The 21,842-nt window shown below is 33.7% G+C and overlaps 1 protein-coding gene across 26 annotated transcripts in view; it reads right to left on the bottom strand.

The window, feature by feature from the left end:
* PICALM (phosphatidylinositol binding clathrin assembly protein) overlaps positions 1-21,842 on the bottom strand; it is a 103,546-nt gene that overhangs the window by 24,851 nt on the left and 56,853 nt on the right. For 14 of the 26 annotated variants that reach the window (XM_070625727.1, XM_070625728.1, XM_070625725.1 and 11 more), the window contains exons 8-12: positions 20,398-20,439; positions 16,898-16,983; positions 14,872-14,995; positions 14,195-14,331; positions 11,902-12,005 (exon numbers count right to left, since the gene is read on the bottom strand). In XM_070625727.1, coding sequence (XP_070481828.1) covers positions 11,902-12,005; positions 14,195-14,331; positions 14,872-14,995; positions 16,898-16,983; positions 20,398-20,439 — 493 coding nt within the window. Of the gene's footprint in view, positions 1-6,560; positions 6,711-11,901; positions 12,006-14,194; positions 14,332-14,871; positions 14,996-16,897; positions 16,984-20,397; positions 20,440-21,842 lie in introns of all 26 variants that reach the window. The other 12 variants (XM_070625724.1, XM_070625721.1, XM_070625719.1 and 9 more) reach the window with 1 other exon arrangement.

Here is a 21,842-nt window from a genome sequence, read left to right as displayed (position 1 = left end):
TAATATACACCACCAAGATATCAAGAAGTACAATGATATTGTACTAAAAAGACCAATCTTAAGAAAAAACCGTAAAAAGTAGGACAAGATTTGGTGAGAAGTCCAAGAAGGTCCTCAAAGACAGAGAAGCCAGAAAGCAATGACTGATTATTAACAATGACTCATACAGGCTAGTCCACATCAATGATACTATTTTAAAAGTAGCATTTTACACCATAGTATGAATATTCTGCACGGCACAAATTTTTAAGAATGTACCAGACTGATATTATCCCATAATTACATAACCCTTAAAATACTCAACTCAAAGATACTGGCCATACAATGAGAACACGAACACTATCAAAATACAAGATAATTTAGTATATAAATCTAACCACTCCTCAAAAGCTTCCTAGAATTCTAGACTTACCAATTTAACAGCATTTTAAAAGGTACAAGCTGTTTAAGAATCACACCATGGGCTTACTGGTTCTTCTTATAATTCCTTACAAAAAGAACCAATGTATCCACTCAAGAAAGACAAAAATCTATCATACTTAATTATTTGTCCACGCTACTATCACAGTGTAAGAAGCATACATACTGTTCTTTAAATCATTCTGGAAAGAATATCTTAGCTACAGTATCACTAAACTTTAGAAAATACATGGAACAATAATTTATAACTAGGATAGTATATCAAATTCCTATTTTCTCCTGCTATGTTGTCCCAGCTTTCTAGAATTTGGTTGATATCAGAGATATGCCTATCCTTTATAGTAATACAAAAACAACTTCATTACTTTCTGTAAAGCCAGGAGCCATCTCCTGAGGTCCCTGGGGGCACCAATCTGTGAAATTACCATATTATTACCTAAAAGTATAAAAGGTTTGAAAGGATATAAAGTAATCCAGAGCTAGTACCTCAAATTTAAAAAGTCTCTACACAGACAAAAGAAAAAAGCAGAAAGAAAATTTTTCATAAATTGTAATAGCTGACTGGCTACCAAGGAAGTAAGCAAGGTAACAATCTTTTAAGGAATTAAGGAATGCTTGTAACATACACACCTTCTAGGTAAGAGCTCTGCACTATCATTTCAAAGCACATCATCAACTATAATGGCCTTTTGTCCTCGAATTACTTTTTGGGACAGTGTCAGGATTGTCAACCTTTAATCTTTAAAAGTTACTTAAAACAAAGGTACAAAACTGATACCACCATTTCAAAAGGGAAATTGTGGGGACACACACACAAAAAAGATTAACAGGCTTTCCAGAGTTCAGGTTCACTTATGAAGTAATCACTACATTGAACTGCCTACTCTTTCATTTCACCATGGCCCAGTGAAAAAACTGTCACTGACCAGCACCAGTTCAAAGATTAACATGTAGAAACCACTGCCCTGCAGGGCAAATCTCAAGACGACAAGAATAAATTAACTGAAAAGGTACAAAATGAACAAGCTTTGGGGAAAGAAAGGAATTCCAAACACCTTTAAGAAAAACTAGCTGGTTTATTAATGGATTGTGGTGGTAGTTTGTAATAAATTAGGCCTCATACATTTTTATGAAAGTAACTGCTAATATTTATTAAATCCTATTAAACACTACACAAGGGCTTTATAAACAGGGTACTATTTAAACCTCACAACAAGCAATGAGATAGTTATTATTATCCTCATTTTACAGATGAGGACACTAAGAGATCAAACAACTTGCCCACGGTCAAAGATGTACTAAGTGGCGGAACTAAGACTCAAACACCTCAATTTGTTTGATTTTGGAATGAATTAGGGGTTTTCAGTTCATCCTAGGTATTCCATCTTACATAAACTAGTAGGTATAAAAATAAATTTTTATTATTATACCTATAATAATTAATTGTATCTATTCACCAGGACTATTTAAGTTTTATAAACTTCTCAAGCTTTTCATAGCAAATGCTGGGCTAAAAAAGTGAACAACCGTTGGCAATTTTAAAATCCAAAAGCAATGCAAAAATAATCCGTGTTCAAGATTGTATCTGATGATTAAATAATAATTTAGGTAAGAAATACATTCCAGGTATGAAATGATCTGCATACACAAAATGGTTTTTAATAGCAGTAATTTTAATGAGAATTCTCTATGTCAGGCATAGCACTAATGCTACACAGTCATATGTAAACCTATCCTCTAAGACATTATCATCCCAATTTTCATAGGCTTAGAAAGGTTAAATACTTGCTTAAAGTCACACAAGCAAATAAGTTGAACTGGAATGCAAACCTAAGTTCACTGGATTCCAAACATATTCTTTCCATCAAATACCCTCATAAAATCCATTTTTAAATACTTTTAACCACATCCGTTTCTTACTGCCAGTCAAGAACCTCAATTCTTTAGTTGTGTCAAACCTACTTTTTAATGCCAACTTTATTAGGGTAATCAACTCCCATGCACAAAAAAAATCAGCTGGATTTTGAAGTTTTATTGCTGCTACACTGGCCTAAAATATATTTGGAAAGACACAGAAGATTATCAAATTGGCCATGCCTCCCTGGAAACTGCTTCCCATTTCCACGGCCTTTGTATAGCACTGGAAAAGCTCACTTCTTCCCAGTAGTCTCCCTACACCTATGCCACAACTGCTAAGTCAAAATAACTACTGCTCTATCACTAACATCTACACAAAGATCTTCAAATTCCATAAGCTTGTAATACTAAAATGCTATAAATTCTTCTGAAAATTTGAAAGTTTTGAGTATGGATTAAAGTAAGAAGATGACATGCATCCATTCACAAAACAAAGAAAACAAAAAATGATCTGTTCATCAAAAGCAAGTATCTTTTTCTTACCAAACTTCAAAAAAAACCACTTATTTTAAGGAAAACAACAAAAAGAAACAGCTCTTGCATAAATAAATTGAAAATTTTAGAGATATCGTTACCTACCTCCAAACAAATCAGCTACACTAGAAAGGTCATGGCACATAGGGTAGTATTAGAATAAGCTTGAGTGCCACAAAAAGAATCTGACAAGGTATACAAAGGGGGAAAAACAAAAAAAGAAAAAAAAAAGAAAGAAAAACGAGGAGGACAGATAAGAGTGGAATGGAATAATCAAAAACAAACAAAACACAGGAGTCCAAGCACTTGGGGTTCTTCAAATTACAACTTACTGAAAAAAGCACTTGAGGCTCCATTATGAGTACTCTATTTGAATATGTATATATTATATTCACAAGAAATTTTAAAGAATAATCAACAGTGCATCTCTTCAGATAAAGAATATGAAGCAGTAGGCTTTTTAGCCAATATTAAGCTGTCTTCTAATATCTTCTTTTATAGACAAGAAAGCAGGCCTGGACAAGGTCACAGATGAGGCACGGTTGGGACCACAAGCTACTCTCCTTGATTTACGACTCTGTTCTTGAAGCTTTCATGAGGACTAGCTACCTAGTACACTGAGCATCACATCATCAGATCAATGTCCTCCTCTCGAAGGGTTGGAGGTCTATCTACATAGCTATTCTCTGGTTTCTCTGGGTCGTTCTTAATCCTATAGAGCAGGGGTTGGCAAACTACAGCCTGTGGCATATTTTTATAGGGCCATGAGAGCTAAAAATGGTTTTTACATTTTTAAATGGTAATTTTAAAAAAATGAAAGAAAGGAAAGGAAAAGGAGGGAAAGGAAATAGAGAAGAAGAATGTACAACAGAGATTTTATGTATCCTGCAAAGCCTGAAATATTTACTCTCTGGCTCTTTTCACAGAAAGTTTGCTGACCACTTTTTTGGAGCAGCGCTATCCAACAAAAGCTTCTAATAACAGAAATGTTCTATAAATCTGCCCTGTACAATACGGTAGCTGTTAATCACATGCAGCACTGAGTAATGGAAACGTGGATAGTACAACTGAGGAAATAAAACACTAATTTTATCTAAGATTTAATTTTAAAGTTTAAATGACGACATGTAGCCAGCAGCTCATTAGACAATGCAGCTCTAGGAATGGCACACCTTGGGTGTTCCTTTCACACTCTTACTGCTCTGAGTAAGAAACTTCTGGAATTTTTATTATACAACCCTACTTCTGAGGAACTTTTAACTTGGATTGAAAGATTCTTATTAAAAAGCCTTTTCCAGGACAGGCATCAGCAAACTATAGGTGCATGTCTTTGAAAATAAAATTTTATTGGAAGACAGTCAAGCTCATGTTTTTGTATTATCTATGGTCGCTTTCATGCTATAATGTTGAAGTTGAGTAGCTGCAACAGAGATTGTGTGGCTCATGAACCAAAAATATTTACAATCCGAGTTTCCAAGAAAAAGTTTGCAGATCCTTGTTCTAGACTAATGCCTAATGGTTGACACAGTGGTTTTTAATATCCCGTTCTATATTCATTTTAATTAAAAAAATGAGTATTTATCAGTAAGTTTTTTCTCTCTAATGACAAAACTTAGTAGATGTGATTTTTTTTAAAAAGTATACAGTCATGCACCACATGACGTTTTGGCCAACGATGGACCACATACACAATGGTGATCCCATAAGATTAGTATCATATAGCATAAGTGTGTAGTAGGCTAAACCATCCAGCTCTGTGTAAGTACACTCTATGATGTTCACATTACGACAAAATCACCTAACAATGCATTTCTTAGAACAGATGCCCATTGTTAAGCAACACACAATTGTACTTCATAATACCCTCAGAAAAGGGTTTAAATGAAAATAAGTGTTTAAATGAAAAGTCTGTGCTGCCATAAGGGAAAGAGCATTGCAGAACAAAGCTGCAGGTCTCCTGCTTCAGGCTTTGCTCTCACTAACTAGCTGGGTTATCTTACCATTTAACTTTTCTGAGACTCGACTGATCCATCCCTAAAATGGTAATAATATTCTCTTACCAGTATGACAGTTAAGAGCTGGACCAAACATTGTCTAGAGGTTTTTGCAAGTTCTAAATCACCAATTCTATGATTTTCATCTTTAAATGCACCTACTCACCTTGGAATATATGGCCATCAACTTTACTAATCTGCTTTGGTTTCTGGTCTTCCTCTTACCTCAACCCACAGGCTTAAAACTTAAGAAACATTAGGAAAACGACATCTAGTATATTCCTCTTGTTACAGACTTTCTTTGAGAAGCCAAAATAATAAAGTAATCCATTCACAGCAGTTTTTACATACTTTTACTCTGCTTCTGTTTGAATGTGAAACAGCTACAACCTTTAGTACTTAAGGTTACTGCCCTCCATTCGTCCCTCTTCAGTGAATACAGATGTGACAGCCTGAAGCCCCTGCACTACTCTGACCTAAAAGATAGAAATACTATAAAGCCCCAAAGCAAAGACATATCTGTTTCATATCAAGGCAACTGACAAACATATACTAGTTCATATTCAGTAACTATAAAGAAAATACAAGTTTGAAAAACAAACAAACAAAACACTCCAAGGATAATTCTGGTAAGCACTCATTATCAAACAAATAAGGTACTCAATCTGACAAATTTTCTGAAGAGTAACAAAATGTGAAATTTAGTTTCAACCACCTTTTATATAGTTTTTAATGTATTACAATGACATGAAGGAATTAATGCAATCAATAATTACACTTTGGAGCAATTAGACTAGTTGTCTCTAACTAGAGCACCTGCCTTGGAACTTTCTCAAATCTGCAGCTATTGCTTTCTCATCACCTCCCTTCCTCCTTCTGTCAGATATATTTAACAGAATACTTAAAATGTGGCCACATGATCTATTTAGGGTACACAAATGACTTTCTGCAAGTTGCTTTGTTTAAAGATTTAAGTTTTCGCCACCTTGAGCTGTTTCTTTGAATTCAATAGAAAGCAATTTCACTATCTTTTAAGGAGGGTTTAGCATCTTTTTAGCAGGATTCAAAAACATTTATTTCATTTTAATATAGACTTAAAAACTCACTCTTCTTGTATAACTTTGGCGTGAAATTTGGCCATTTTATGGATTTTTATACCACAGTTAAAGGCTATTCAGTCAAGTTGCTTTTCATTTTCTACTTTCCATTTATCTTAGGCTAACGACGTAGTGAGATCCTTAAGAATGGCACAAAGGGTATGTGTGGATTTCAGACAATGTAAAATTGTACTATTCACAGCTAAAAAAAAAAAAAAAAGACTTAGCTACTAAGAGAGATAAGCACCCTCTCTCCCAAGCACAGAGGGAAAATATAAGCACACACAAACACGTTAAGTTTAAGAGATGTTACTCTTCAACCAACTCTTCTAATTACCAACTCTGAACTAATAAGCAGGATGCAGCACTGATGCTAGACAGCTTGAGTATTGCACTATAACATGATAGAGAACAAAACACTAAAACAAAAATCCAACTGCAAAAGAAATTTTCCTTCCTAAGAACTTGTGTGAAATAAATTAGGGATACTAGTGTCAATTTAAAAACCTCACTACATTATCGCATTTAGTTTATTTTAAAATTTGATACTAAAATCCAAAGTTATTATTGCAGTGCTTTAAAAATACTTAATGGATAAGTAAAAAATACTTAGGCAGTATAAACATTAATTGGAAAGAAAGGTTAAATGGTACTTTACCAACAAACATTTCATGAGTAGGTGTCCTAGTAGTAAAAGTAGATACATCTGAAGAAATGGGAAGGTGAACATCACCACTACTTTTTGTGAGGAAAGGATTTAAGCTTGGAATGGCATCATCAACAGCATCTACAGTAGCAGAGAAAGGATCTGTGCAGTCCAAGTGCATTACAGCAAAATGAAGAAAGGAAGTAAATTAATTAGTATTGTAATTAGTCAAAAGACGCAAAGTGAAAAGTAGAAGCTATATTATTGTTTATTAATCTTAAATGCAAAAATACCTAATGACCAAGATGGAAGAAACATTTAACATATTTTAAGATGAATCTTGAGAAAAAAAACATTTGTCTGTCCATTAACAACAGGAGCATAGTAAGGAGAGTCTACTCTCCAACATCAGAAGCCAAAAGGCAGGTAGTTAAAAAAGAGAATAACAACCAAAATGTTTCTATGAAGAGCCACCCACCCTGAACCATGTTCCCCGCCCTAGGTGGGAGCGTACTGGCTTTGGTGGCATAGCTATGGTTACTCAAATAATTGATACAGACGATTCATATATGTGTGGTGTAAGCAAAATTTAGAAAAAAGGGGGGGTGTGGGGTAAAAAGCTGTTTCTAACATGTGCAGACAACTCTTGTAAAAGTTCAGAGGTGGGAAATAAAAAAGAAAGATGAAGAAAAGGTCTAAGGATGGGTAAAGAGATTTTAACAAAATTAAGAACAGAAACAAAAGACTGGCCATTTAGTAGCCTGGGAACAGCTTTGAAGGCTAAGCTAAGAGTTTTAAAGCCAAATCATTCAGGCTTTAAATGATTTGCTAAAGAAATAACAAAAGTATTGTTCCCTAGTAGAATGGTACCAAATATGTACTATTATCAAATCCTACATCTAAAATTATTTTAGAATCAGATATTTACTGTACCTATACCTCATTGAAGATAACTGTCATTCTAATGATTAACAGCCATTCATCCCACTTTAAGTAAATGGGGAGAAGAAAAAACAAAGAGCAGCAAAAATATAGTGTCATAATTTTTTCTCATAATACAACTAAATATGAGAAGACACTCTTTTGTACTTCCAAACAGCAGCCTGTTCTTGTCTACTCTAGTCTAGCTCGTGACCCTCATTAGGGAATACAATATTAAGCACTGTATTTTACTCTAAGACTGTATGATGGAACAGTAAGAAGGCAGTAGTGGCCTAAGGACCAGCTTATTCACTACGATATAGGCACACTTGCCTTAAAGTCAATAAATTCAAGGCAAGTGTTTCACAAACCCTACGACTGCTTAAAAAAAGAAAACACAAAGAAAATATTGAGGTTATTGACTTAAATATAATAAATCTTTTTTAAAAACTTTAATTTTTGTATCACATAAGACCTTTGAGGAATTAAGTATTCCTATGGAACAGCAATTCACGGGAATAAAATAAAGTCCTACTAGTGTTATCAAAATTCACTGACATACTGTTCAAACTTAAAGGGATCAATGTTTAACATCTTTCCCACTCCTCTAGTCCTCATTAAATGGAACGAGGGAAAAGAATCAGAAAAAATCATTCAGCACAAAAAGTAGAAAACAGTCAGATATACGAAGTTGGTTTTCCGTACTAAAATAAAAATGTAATGATGACCACTCTAACTCCTTCCCGCCTAAGAAAGGAGCTACATTAAGTTGAGAGTTGATCAGTTCAGTCAGAAGTACTATTTTTAAATATTTAATAGTGGCATGGAGTTTTTAAAGTACACTATACTTTGTTGTACAAGAAGGTAACACAAAATATCTCTCTAGTTTCCCATGCAAAAGAAGCCATGAGAAAAGTCATTTGAAAAAAGGACACATTTCTATAACAAATTCATTGGTTTATGACAAAAGACGTGTTTGGGAAAGGTTACTAGTTATCCGCTGTTCTATTGATCAATATTGTTTTACCTAAGCACTTAATATCAATCATACTATATACGAAACATTCCAGAGAAGAATATGCAGAAAGATGTGCAAAAGCATCTGTATTTAGGTCAATCAGACAATAAGAAAAACCAGCTCTTAAATCTAATTGACAAAACACTACAGGCAATCTCGACGATGTTAATCTACTGGTGGATACTATACTATAAATAATAAAAACGAATTCATAAAGATAAAAAAATACTAATAATGTTCCAGCTATTTCAACTTAAACTTTATTTACAAGACTGGCAATTCCTTAAGTTTTTTAAAAATAGCTTTTCCATTATTTTTATCATTATTCATTTCAAAGTTTAATTTTATGTTACAAGAGTCATAGAAAAATAATTCCCAAAAAACCCCAAAATTAAAATTAAAATAGCACCAGTCATACTATAGTCTTGAGGTCCTAAATACTTGATGCCTACATTTACACAGAGAAAATTGAGTTTTTCATAAAATGTTGTCGTTTCATACCAGCTGAGAGTAAAGCAAATTAAACTTCAAAAATAGGTAATTATCTTTTGCCTGAATTAAATTTTGAAATTTTACTTAAAATATAAAACAGTGTACTGAGCTGATAACATGGTATATTTTTAGATCTGTTGTAACTCAGCTTTCAAAGTGACGAAAGCTTGAATCTTCTCAAATATTAGTATTCAACATCAAGTACTTGTTTAGATTCCAGACCATTTCTTGAAAAGATCAAAGGCTCATTAATAATGCAATGAGAGAAACAAGAGAGCTTGTGTTCTCTTTCAACTTCATTTTTAGGTGGAATCTTAAATGCCTTTTACACAAACATGCAAACTTTACTTCCCCTTAACTCCGTGGTGCTAAATTAAATACCAACTCTGTTATAACATCCATGTGTAACAAACGAAAGGAAGCAAAGCAGAATAGATTTTAGAATTATCAAAAAATCATACCTACCTTTGTTTTGTCACATGCTTAAAAGCAGCATGATGTAAAATAGTACATATTTCAAATGTTCAGGTAAATAATTTTAAAAAAATCTTTAAGAATTTACCATTATGATCAAAGCTTTATCTAGATAAGATTTATTTATTTATCTCAGTCTAACTCTAATTTTAAAGTAAAAAATCTTAATCTGAATGTCATGGATATGAACAATACACTGTAGAAAGTATTCAAAGTTCTTGGCTTAAAATACTCTTCAGCTATCCAATAAAACTAAAATTATTACCAACTCAGAAGCCAAATATCTTTTTATGAAAGTCAAGACAAGATTTAATTCTTCTTAATTTGAGGGGTTCATAGTAAAGATCACCCTCATTTCCTTGTATATGATAAGCTTTTGGAAAAATAGTAGTCAATTTCTATCGCCTCTGCTCCCACTGTACTTGATTTATATTTTTAATGCTTCTAACTGTCTCACTTGAACATAGCAAGCCTAATGTTAAAATATGGGGGAAATTTTGATGGAAATAGTACATAAAGCAAAACAACCAAAAATAAAAAAAAACACCCATGACTAAATGTATTCTAACACACTGTATTCACACACAGACTGCTATGAAATATTTCTTCTAACAGAACATATAATAATTCTTATAGGCTGAAATTACTTAAAATTACTTAAAAATCCCACAGTAACAGCCTATCTGCCTTCATATACGAGCTCAATAATTCCAAGTGAAACTTTAATTTGCCATTGTTAGAATTACGTGGACATAGCATCCACACAAAACAATTTCACAGCTCAGTTCTGAAATTTTACATTACCTCTCATTAAGTTTTCTGTAAAATTTTTCATCTATTTAGAAAAACAACTTTTCAGCCTTAATTTTAGAAAAACCTTTTTTTTAAAGGGAAGTAAGCTAAAACTGCTTAAATGGTCATATTAATTCTACTAACCTTTTCTAAAGCAATTCACAATAAGCAGAAAATAAGCATGTAAATTTTGGCAGATTAAAAGTCTTAAAATTAGGACTTATTATTAGGATATTAAGAAACTCCTTTTTTAATCTTAATTTCCTATCTACAGTTCATTCAGATAAACAATTCTAAAATATTTATTGACTTTAAACTACCTTATCATTTCTAGAAATTTACTCCCAGCTCCTGAGATTTAGCAAAATTAAACTAGCCTTCAGGGTCAATTAGTTTTTTCAATCAAATCATGGCTCACAAAATTAGTCTAAAAATCTACGGTTTTAGTGCTTCATTGTTCCTGTTCTCTGCCCTATCGTGCACCAGGAAAAAACTATCCAGAAAAAAAGAAAACACTCACTCCTTCAACAAACATTTACAAAATACCTATTAAATGTCAAGAAGTGTTCTATGCATTGGGGATATAAACTGCACAAAATATTTAAAAACTCCTGCCTTCACAGAGATTACCTTCTATTATACATAATAGAGCCTTAAGAAATAAATATAAAAACTAACAAAACAAAAAAGTTCTTAAAACTTATGTCATTAAAATAAAGACAAAAAAGTCTAATTCATATACCATAAAAACTCACTGTGAACAATTAATTTATATTTACTATGAGAGGTAAATCAATCAATTTAGATTTTACATGTGAGCCAATATAAATTTTAAGGTAGCTTGCCATTCTCCACAGTTGTCTCGACAGTGTCCTTTCTCAGAATATCTCCTTTCCTTCCTAAATAATTTTTGAGTGTTTGTAAAGTAATACTTACATGTATATAAACAAACAAAGGCATCAAATCCAACCAAAGCAAATAATTTGAAAATATACTAAATGTCTAAACAAAATTGCTTAAAAATTGACATGGACCAGGCAGACTCCTTCAAGGATGCCAGGTCATGGCCCTAGTACGGTCGCCTTAAGACCAAGGAACTAATCAAGAACAGCAAACATTCCTGTTGGTACTAGGGGAAAATTCTTTGAATACCAAAATCGTATAGGTCCGAATTAAATCAACATTTTAAACACAAGTAGCACAAAGTTTGTCATGACATCCCTGGTCAAAATATAGCTCACTGTCTGATAACACCATCTGAGTTTTATTACAACTTTATTATATAGTTAACCGAATTTTTTCTCCTGCAAGTAAATGTTTTTTTCTATACCAAAAGCAAAACAACTGTTACGTATTTTCTGATTATGGAATATAAATTCAACAGTGAAAGAATGATTTCATACATATACAATTGGTCCTTCCTCTTCATCCTCATTAAACTTTGTTTCATAATTTGGTCGAACATAAATTCCAAACTTACATTTATAAATAAATGAAAATGTCTTCAAGGGGCAAAATGACTTTGCTGTCATTTTAATATTTTTCAAGTTCTCATATACCCAGAATAACCAAAAACTATACAAATAAGTAAAGCACCAAAGAACCAGGAGGCGAGATGCCTATACAGCATATGAAGTAGAATTCATTAATGCTTACCTCCCCATGTACTTGCTACCTGAGAAGCAGTTGACATAGGAAGTATAGCTGGGTGAAAAGTTGGCTGTTGCAAATCAAGCAGATCATTTGGTAGCTTTGATGTGCTGGAAGGATATTTTGAAAAGATGATTTATTTATTAGGTAAACTTTACTACATTAGCCACTCCCCTCTCCTGCCCCAATAAATAAAAACATCAGAAAGAAAAGCAAAAGAAATCCCAAATAATGTAAATCACAATAGGAGGAACACTTTCAGCAGGATAACAGTTGCACGTCCTCATATAACAGCATATTTCTAAGGAGGCCTGAAAAAATATTCAAGCACCATATTTTAAGTTTACACAGGATTCACACAGCAATAAGCCCTTCTGCAAAAGATCAATGACTTTACCAGGAAAATACTGATTTCCTTATTGAATTAACACAAACAACATGATTCTGAAATAGGAATCATGGCAATTTTAATTTTTTTAAGGAATTTGTTTTCTTACTTTTAATCTTCAAAGAACTTCAATTACATTTGCAATACCAATACCCCTATAAAGTAAAATACTAAACTGCTTCAATATCCAAACAACATATCAACCATACGGGGGAAAAATTATGCATGCATATATGACACGAACTTATAACAGAGCCACCCCATTACACAACACTAGGGAGGCACTACTTATATATTTCTTACCACAAGACTTTTATGTGATTAAGGATAACAACTGAAAAAAAGATCCCAGAGCCCCCATAAATTGAGACAGTATGTATATCGCAGCACAATTTTCAACTTATACTTACTCAAAAACAAAAGTTTTGAAGACGTCTTTTAGATGTAAAAAAATAGTTTTATAGGTAGATAAATAAAAATACAAATGCATTTAGTGCTTGAAAAAATACAGAATGTGCAACAAGCATTCTGCCAATAGGCTGTAAGACTTCCCTTCAATTATTATTAAAAAGGCAAAAACTTTGAGTGTATTAAGTGAAATAAAACATAATCAAATTAATTATCTAATAATTTATTCCATCCTCAACATTCAACATTCTTTTCCATTTATCTCCCCTAAGACAGACTTCTTTCGAAGGCCCCCAAGTGGAAAACTTGACACTTAATAGATTCAATGTTATTTTATCAGGTTAAGGAAGACAGCTTACAAAAAACAAAACAACCAAAAAAACACCAAATTTGAAAGAAAAACACACAACTAAATTCAACAAACATCCACTAAGACTTTAGGGAGCAGGGGAGCAGTTGGTTAGCGAAAGTTACAATGAGCTGTGACAGGAGTCAGCAGGTGGGAGGAAAGACCTTTTAAGGATGATTTAAGAAAATAAACAGCAACAACAATAAAATCAAAGGAGAACAAGCAAACAAAAAGACCCTATCACTCTGTAGGCAGCATTCACCATGTGCTAATAATAAGCACTGTGCTAAATCCTATACTAGTCATCTGCGAGCCTGCTGGAAATAAAAATTCTTGGGCCTCACTCCACACCTAGTGAATCAGAAACTCTGGGGATAGGGAGCTCAGAAATCTGTGATTTAATAAACCCTCCAGGTTATTCTGATGCTTGCTAAAGACTGAGAACTACTGAACTATACCACACATTATCTTATTTGGAAATTGAGGTTTAGAAAGGAAGACAACTAAGAAATAAGAGAGGCAGGATTGAAATCATAATCTGACTTCCAAATTTCTACTTTAAATCACTCTGTCCTAAAAGACAGAACAGATTTAGAAAAAGCCAATTATTCTAATTTGCCTGGAAATACTATATTTCCATTGTTAAGTAATCTAAATTAGGCAAGAAGATTATTCAAGTTGGTCTGGTAGGTTTCAATACCAGAGAAATCTGGCAACTAAACTCTTACTGTGTTCTAGATTACTGAGTTTAACACCAGGGAATAGATATAAAAGACATTTAATATCCAATGACAGGATATTCTGAAATATGTATCATCCACACATACATACATATATAGATATAAGGGGGGGGTCTTACACACTTTACAAATGTGTTTAATTATAACCAATTTTTATACAATAAAATGTTTGCCCAGAGATAACCCATTACATTCCAATTAGCATAAATCTGTAATTTAGCCATCTTTCATTTCAAATTCTTCACATTTTATATTTAGTTATTATAACTCTACCACCATTTATCACCACTTCCTCTGTGTGAATTTATGATTATAAAATCATAAATCAAACTAAACTTGAAAAACTTCATAAAATTTCTATTAGAAGTCTTTAAACCTAAGTATTGAAAGTTAATCTTTAACCTCTCCACCTACCTGTTAGAAGAACTAGGGGTAGAAAATATGTCAATGGCTGGTGCAGTCATTATACCCCCTGCAGAGGTGGACACAGGAGAGGCTGCAGTTGTTAAAGAGGTATGAGGTTTCTTTGCAAGTTCTTTTAGGCGCTGTTCCTGTTGAGAAAGGGAACTACCATAAGGAATCCAGAAACCAGATTTGTTTGTATGGCCTCTCAAAAAAAGCATTTTCTAATTCTGTTTTGATAGCAGAAAAGTATTCTCTGACTATTTTATCAGTCATTCAATGTCAGGATAAAAAACTAGACTACTGAGTTTCACCCCATTTTGATAACTACACATTATTTATTTATTTACTTATTTTGAGGAATATTAGCCCTGAGCTAACATCTGCCACCAATCCTCCTCCTTTTGCTGAGGAAGATTGGGCCCGAGCTAACATCTGTGCCCATCCTCCTCTATTTTACAGGTTCAACGCCCGCCACAGCATGACTTGATAGGCGGTGTGCAGGTCCATGCCCAGGATCCAAACCCGAGAACCCCAGGCAACCGAAGTGGAGCACGTGAACTTAACTACTACACCACTGGGCCAGCCTCAGATACCTACGCAATAAATACTTAGTCTACGTCGAGGTTCCAATTACCTTACCAACAACTATACTTGTTCTTCCAAATAAAAAGAACATATATACTTACCTTTAAAGCTTTTAAACGAGCCTGTTCTTCCTCTAATGCTGCCTGCTTTTCCCTTTCATCCACTTTGGTAAGAGACAGGCCAGTGCTTGCCAGGGAAGAGACTGCATTGGAAAGTGTTGTTGCCCTAGGACAATAAAACAAAGATAATTTGGCTTTCTGCCAAAAATTTCACATTACAACCTGGTAACAAAATGGTGTGGCAACCTTGCCATGGATAGGTGCTATAATTATGAACTGAACTTACGGACTCAAAACCAGTACTTCAATGAGATATTCTACCCTGTGACCTAAACGACTACTAGCAATGAGTTGATCTACACACACATTCACCGCTTTTTATATAAGTGTTAGACTTTGGAAAGGGTTCACAATAAAGGTGAGGGATATTGTGTCTTCCAAGTCCCAACGGAGGGAACCAAAGCAATTAGGAAAGAGCTCAGTTCTCCCAGGAAAACCTGATGGGTAAAAACTATTGAGTTTCTCAAAGGAAATGACTCTCTGCTAATTTACAGCCTGCATTTTGGCAGTACTATTATAGGAACACTAGAACATGAGTACCAATAATAAAGAATGAGTGCCTAGGTATGTTTCCCTTATAATAACAACCAAAGATGTTGTTGCCAGAGGACCACAGCTTCCTCCAAAGGAAGATCAATTTCATTCCAATCACCAGTCCATCTGGCACTCCTACTTGCTATTCTTTTGCCAAGCTAGAATTTCTTTTTCAAACATATTATACCTGCACAATGCATGATCTCTCACTGGCAGATCCACAGCAAGCCACCTCCTTTCCCTTATATCAAAACTTTATCCATGCCATAAACCCCAAGATTAAATTCCCAAATGTTAATTCTAGGTAAAATAAACGCATGTGGCAGAGAATTCTAACCTGAAGTACTACTCCTCAGTGACCTTTATTCATTTTCATCACACACCAGACACCATTCATTTCTACTCTAAGCATACAAGTGGCAAAGCTACAATTTAAATTTTATGTAAAATCAATTTTATAAATGAGCCAATATAAAGATACAACTCAGAAGACAAGAGTAATATAGCTGTGACAGAAATGCAAGAAACCAACAAAATTTTATGAAAAAAAAAAAAACCCATGATATAAATTGGTGTGCCGGAACTACCTATTTTTTTCATTACTTTCTCAAATAACTGGGCCTTATAATTTTGGCTTATATGTCTAAAAACTTAATAGAAAATTCAAAGTGCAAATTTGGAATTAAAAAGTATTAAAAACCAGTAACAACATTTTCCTTTACAAATTACTTAAAATTTTGTTGCTAAAAAAAAAAGTCTGAAACAACAATCAGAAAGTCTAAAAAGAAGGAAGGTTTCTCATTACACTTTATAAAATTTTTTTCTTCATACTGTTAAAAGGAAATCTTCCTAAGAAAACAGGAAAATTACTCAAGTCACTACCCAACACAAAACTCATGTTACAAGGTTGATACGTGATGATCTATGTTATTTTCAGCTTACTAGTTTAACTGGTCTTAGTCTCGGAAATCAGCTCAAAGTCTAATAGACTGATTTAAATATAATATGTCAATAATCAACCCCATGAACTGGCATTAAAGAGAGATGATGAAATGTGATGTCAGACATCCTAGGTTTGAGTCCCACAATTACTACTACACACTTCACAGGGCTGTTATGAGGGTTAATCAAATTTGTAAAAAGGCATGTCATAATTATAAAATCCCATACGAATCAATGCACTAACATCTTTAAGAGAAATATTGCTACTATGAATACAATTCTAAACCAAGTAGTCACTGTCATCATCTTAATAGATGCTGACATTTATTGAAGATCAGGAACTATTCCAAGAATTTCCATGTATTAACTCATTTAATCCTTGACAACAACTCTATGAGATTGATACTATTATTAAATCCATTTCATAAATGATCAAATCGAGATAAAGATAAGTAACTTGGAACTTGAGCTGGATTCATCTACTGTATTGGAAACATCACGCCTGCTCTTTGCCTTATGAAGAATAATATACCTGCTTGCAGCTGTAGAATCTTTGATTTTCTTTCCTTCCAAGGAAGCTAAATGTTGTTCCAAAGCATCAAGAAGACTGCTGGGGGCCTGAAATTGTACAAATATTAAGACTTTCATGATAATTAGGCCATTGGTTAAAATAAATCAAGTATCTTCTAACATATGAGAGCAACAAAAATAAATAGGTATGTTCTTCATGAACTAGTTAACAGTTTTAGCCACCTAAGAGTGACACTATTATTTTTTTTGACACTATTATTTTCATCACATAAGCATGACCTAATAAGGGGTATAATAAACATAATGAAAAATATAAAAACTAAGACTATGTAAACATGAAACAAGTATTTAATTTTTTTTATATTTCACTTATTTGAATTTTAAATAGAAACACACTCCTAAAAGCTAGACATACTGTTGAGCATGTTGCTAGTATTTAAGTAGCTGCTGAGTAATTGAAAGTGTCCAAACATTATTTCCAAATGGTTACTGATAAATGAAACTGAAGACTAACATCAAGGAAATGCAAATTAAAATCACAATGAGATACAACTTCTTACCCACTAGAATGGCTGAAGTTAAACAGACTAGCAACATTAAATGTTGGTGAAGATATGGAACAAGTGCAACTTTTGTACAAAGCTGGTGGGAGTACATCCACTATGAAAAAGGATCTGGATGTTTTTTATAAAGTTAAATATACCCTACCTTAATTAACCAATTCCATCCCTAATTATTTACCCAAAAGACAAAAACTTATCTCTGCAAGAAAACACTTGTTCAAGAATGTTTTAAGTAGCTTGATTTACAACAGCAAAAAAGTGCAAATAATCCAAAAGTCCATCCCATGGATAATGGATAAACAAAGTTGTGGTAAACTCACACAATGGAATACTATTCAGCAATAAAGAAGTTTGAATTAATGGTACATTCAACAACATGGACAGATCTCAAAACACGTTGATGAGCAAAAGACAATGGATACAAGAATAAATACTTGCATGATCCTATTTATATTAAATTCAAGATCTGATAAAATCACACTATTAGAAATCAAACAGTGATTTGTGTGCAGAGGATAGGGAGTGACCAAAAGCAGACACGAGGATTGGGGCAATGGAATTGATTTATCTTGGTGTGTTGATTACATAAATGTTTATAGTTATCAAACCTCATTGAAATAGAAATTTACTCAATTTTTCTTTTAAAGGAAGACTGGCTTTTAAACTCTCAGGCTATATGTCAAACCTCAACTTAATACAATAAGTTAAATACTTTCACAAGGAAACATTTTCAGTGAGCTGAGAAGGAATCATTCACTATCTTTAAGTGAAGCAAATGCATCAGTGGCATTTACTTACCCTAAATATTCTTCAGGATTTGAGACACAAAGTTTCTAGATTACAGGGATCTAAAAACATTTGGAAGATGCAATACTAGCTAATTTCTCTAAAAATTATGACTTGAACAATTTCCTTCATTCTGTTTTTTCTGTCAAGCAGATATAGTAGAAAACCAATTAAAACCAAAAACATTAGATTGAAACACTGACTTCTATAGTGAACTGAGAACACATATGCACTCCCTCAATCCCAACAAAATGTTTGCTAAATCCACAGGCAAAGCACTGTCCCAAGAGCTACTGTCAGAGATGATGAGGTTGTTGATGATAGCATTTAACATTTAAAAAGCTCTTATAACACAACAGGCACTGTGCTAGCTACCTTGTATGTAATCACAGACTCTATGAGGAAGACACTACTAGTATGAGCATTTTACAAATAAACAACCTAAGACAGTCCAAGATCACATATCTGACACATAGCAGTGCCAACATAGGGTCTAAGGTATATCTGACCTGAATACCTAGATAATAACTACTGTGCTACAGAAGCCTAAATTAAAACTGTGGTCATTTAAACTGTAGTTTACTTTTTTCTGAAGGGTTTAAGCTGTGGCTTACAAGTATTAAACTACCAAGTTATGATAAGTAATAACAAACTAATTCCAAAATCCTTTCTAAATGTAACTGGCTATCCTTTAAAAGTTAAACCCACATTACAAAGAGTGAAGGAAATGTGATACTTTGCATCCTAAAAACAGCAATTTATAACAAAGAATAAATAATCTCAAATTTCTACTCTTGTCCATAACCACCATCTTCCCTAAAGTATAAACAGCTTCGTTTTAGTTCACTTTTGAATTTCTCAATCACTCAGAGATCATCAATGAACAGGAAAAGAGGGTCAGAGGCAGGCCAACCCTACCCACTTACAATATCATGAATATTAAAATACAGACACTTAAGGACAGTCTGGCCTGAGGCTGATGCTTTTTAAACAGAAGATAGGCGATGATGACATGACAAATGGGGTAAGTAATGGGGAATCTGAAATTGTCAACTCAGTTTATACTACATATTGTTCAAGCAATGACTCTTCTCACATTTAGCCCACAATAATGTGCTCAATCTTAATAAGGTCAATTTATCTCATGTGGACATATGCAGGAGTGTTTTTATTTACATATAACCCACACTAGACCTGATGCATACTCTTAGCCTGGAGATCAAAGGGATGAATCAGAACAAGTGAGTACCGAGAAACACAATAAGAACCATTAACAAGGAGGTGTTTAAAAGACATCCCAGAACAATTTAAAACAAGGTAAAAAAGGTGTCGACTATTAAGGAGAGAGTTGACACAAGTGTTAAAAGGATAGTTTATGCCAGGTACTTTCATTCTTAATACTCAGTAAACAAAAAAACAGAAAAAACCTGCAGGTTTAAAGTTTCTTTCCTAGAATTGTTTTGAAGAAGATGATGATAAAAATATAATAATAGCTAATATTAAGTGTTTAATGCTCTAAGCGTTTTTAGGTACTAACTCATTTAATCCCCTCAACCACCTTATGAGGTAGGTATTGTAACATCTCCATTTTAGAGATGATGAAACTTAAGCATAGAGTAACTTCCCCAAATCACACAGCCAACTAGTGGCGCACCCCAGACTCAAACTTAGACGGATTAAGCCTGCTCTCTTAAATCCAATATCAAGTTTTGAGGTTTAATTCTATTTAATACTTCTACCTGAGTCAAACAGCCAAGGTGGAAGGTTTGAAACAGGAAAAATAAATCCTGCATAAAATAATTTTCCACCAATAGTACAGTGAAAAATTTCTTTTAAAAATGTCATTCTCCAAGTTCAGTTCGTTCTTTTTTCTATTTTTGACAATGATGATGGGGAAAAAAAAGAGTTTAAAACAAATAAACTAAAGGAATAATATAGTAATGGTTAGCTCCACCAATATAAAAGCTGAGATCATTTTATCCTGCCATAACGTTAGAACAATCAGCAGCAACATATGAAAATGTTAAAATCTGTCAAGAAATATTACACTGATCTCCTTAGACAGCAGGGGCTTCATTCTTATTCACCTTGTACCTTTCACACCTAGCGGTACATAGTAGACAGTGAATTGGTATTATAACAATATACTTACCTGTGAAAGGTCCGGTATATCACCTCTGTCAATTCCAACTTGCTGTAAGAAGAAGGAGCATTGTATTTAACAGATAAAACTATAAAGATGTTTTATAAATAAAATTTAGAAAATGACACTTATGGCTAGTACTATGAACAATATTTTAGATAGACTTCTTTAAAATCAGAGTAATATGTAATCTCTAAAGATATTATTCAGTATTTCCAAGGGCTTAGATATTATTTGATGGCTGTGAAAGCTGTAACAGGAGGGGAACCAGAGTTGGAAATTCAACAAGACTCTTAACATCTCTACATCTTCTAAGCACCTATATAAGCTACCTTGTCACAATCTGAAAACTCCATCACTTCTACGCATCATACAATAAAAACACTATGGCAAGAATGAGAAAGGCTGATCATGAACAAGTTCCCTGGGGCATAAAAAGAAGTTAAGGAACAAACCTGACGACAATGACTTTGTCTTTCTTCATAAAGTATGCTTTCCCTAAAAAATCACCATAGATAACAATTTTTAAAACCTATGTTCACTCAAGTAGGGCAGGGTTCATACAAGTGCCAAGTGATATCTAACCAGGATATAACTACCCCCACAAAGCAATCCCAGCACACTTTCATGATGTTCAGGCACTAGGCAATCCATCAAAAAAGATAAAAACCATTCCTACTTATTCCAGCACTCAAAAAATTATTTTCCCACCCTGTGGCTGTTTCATCTTCTAATCATTCTCTCTTCCTTTTCTCAACTTCTCGAGGGCCAGTTCGAGAATGTATCAGTAGAAAATTTGATAAAATAGTTCATATTAAGATCTTTTTTTTTTTTTTTTTTTTTTAAAGATTTTATTTTTTCCTTTTTCTCCCCAAAGCCCCCCGGTACATAGTTGTGTTATTCTTCATTGTGGGTTCTTCTAGTTGTGGCATGTGGGACGCTGCCTCAGCGTGGTCTGATGAGCAGTGCCATGTCCGTGCCCAGGATTCGAACCAACGAAACACTGGGCCGCCTGCAGCGGAGCGCGCGAACTTAACCACTCAGCCACGGGGCCAGCCCCACATATTAAGATCTTAACAGCTAATCACTAATGATAAATTTGTCTCCTTCAAACACATTTGAAAAGGTTACTTGTGCCTTTACTCTAAGAACTAAGGTCTCATAATGAAACTGCAAGCCCAAAGACAGCCTCAAAAAAAGCATTTTAGGTCAAGGGAGTCTTCCTATTTCTCAGATCACATGGAGCGCATGGTCTATTCCATCTCAGGGTAAGACCGGGAGATCTGGAGGTAAATAAGGGCTTAAAACATAAGTCAGTAACTATAACTATCAAATGAAAAGAATGTGAGGCCAAATCTTCTTGAGAGATACTTTAAATCCAAAATAAATTTCAGTAGACTTTATAAAATAGCTGATCAACAGCACAAAGCTATTTTCTTCAAAGGTCTCATCAT

Source organism: Equus przewalskii, chromosome 6, assembly GCF_037783145.1.
Source record: "Equus przewalskii isolate Varuska chromosome 6, EquPr2, whole genome shotgun sequence".
NCBI classification, from domain to species: Eukaryota; Metazoa; Chordata; class Mammalia; order Perissodactyla; family Equidae; genus Equus; species Equus przewalskii.
The sequence above is the reverse complement of the archived record's forward strand: the minus strand, read 5'-3'. Positions and strand labels throughout refer to the sequence as shown.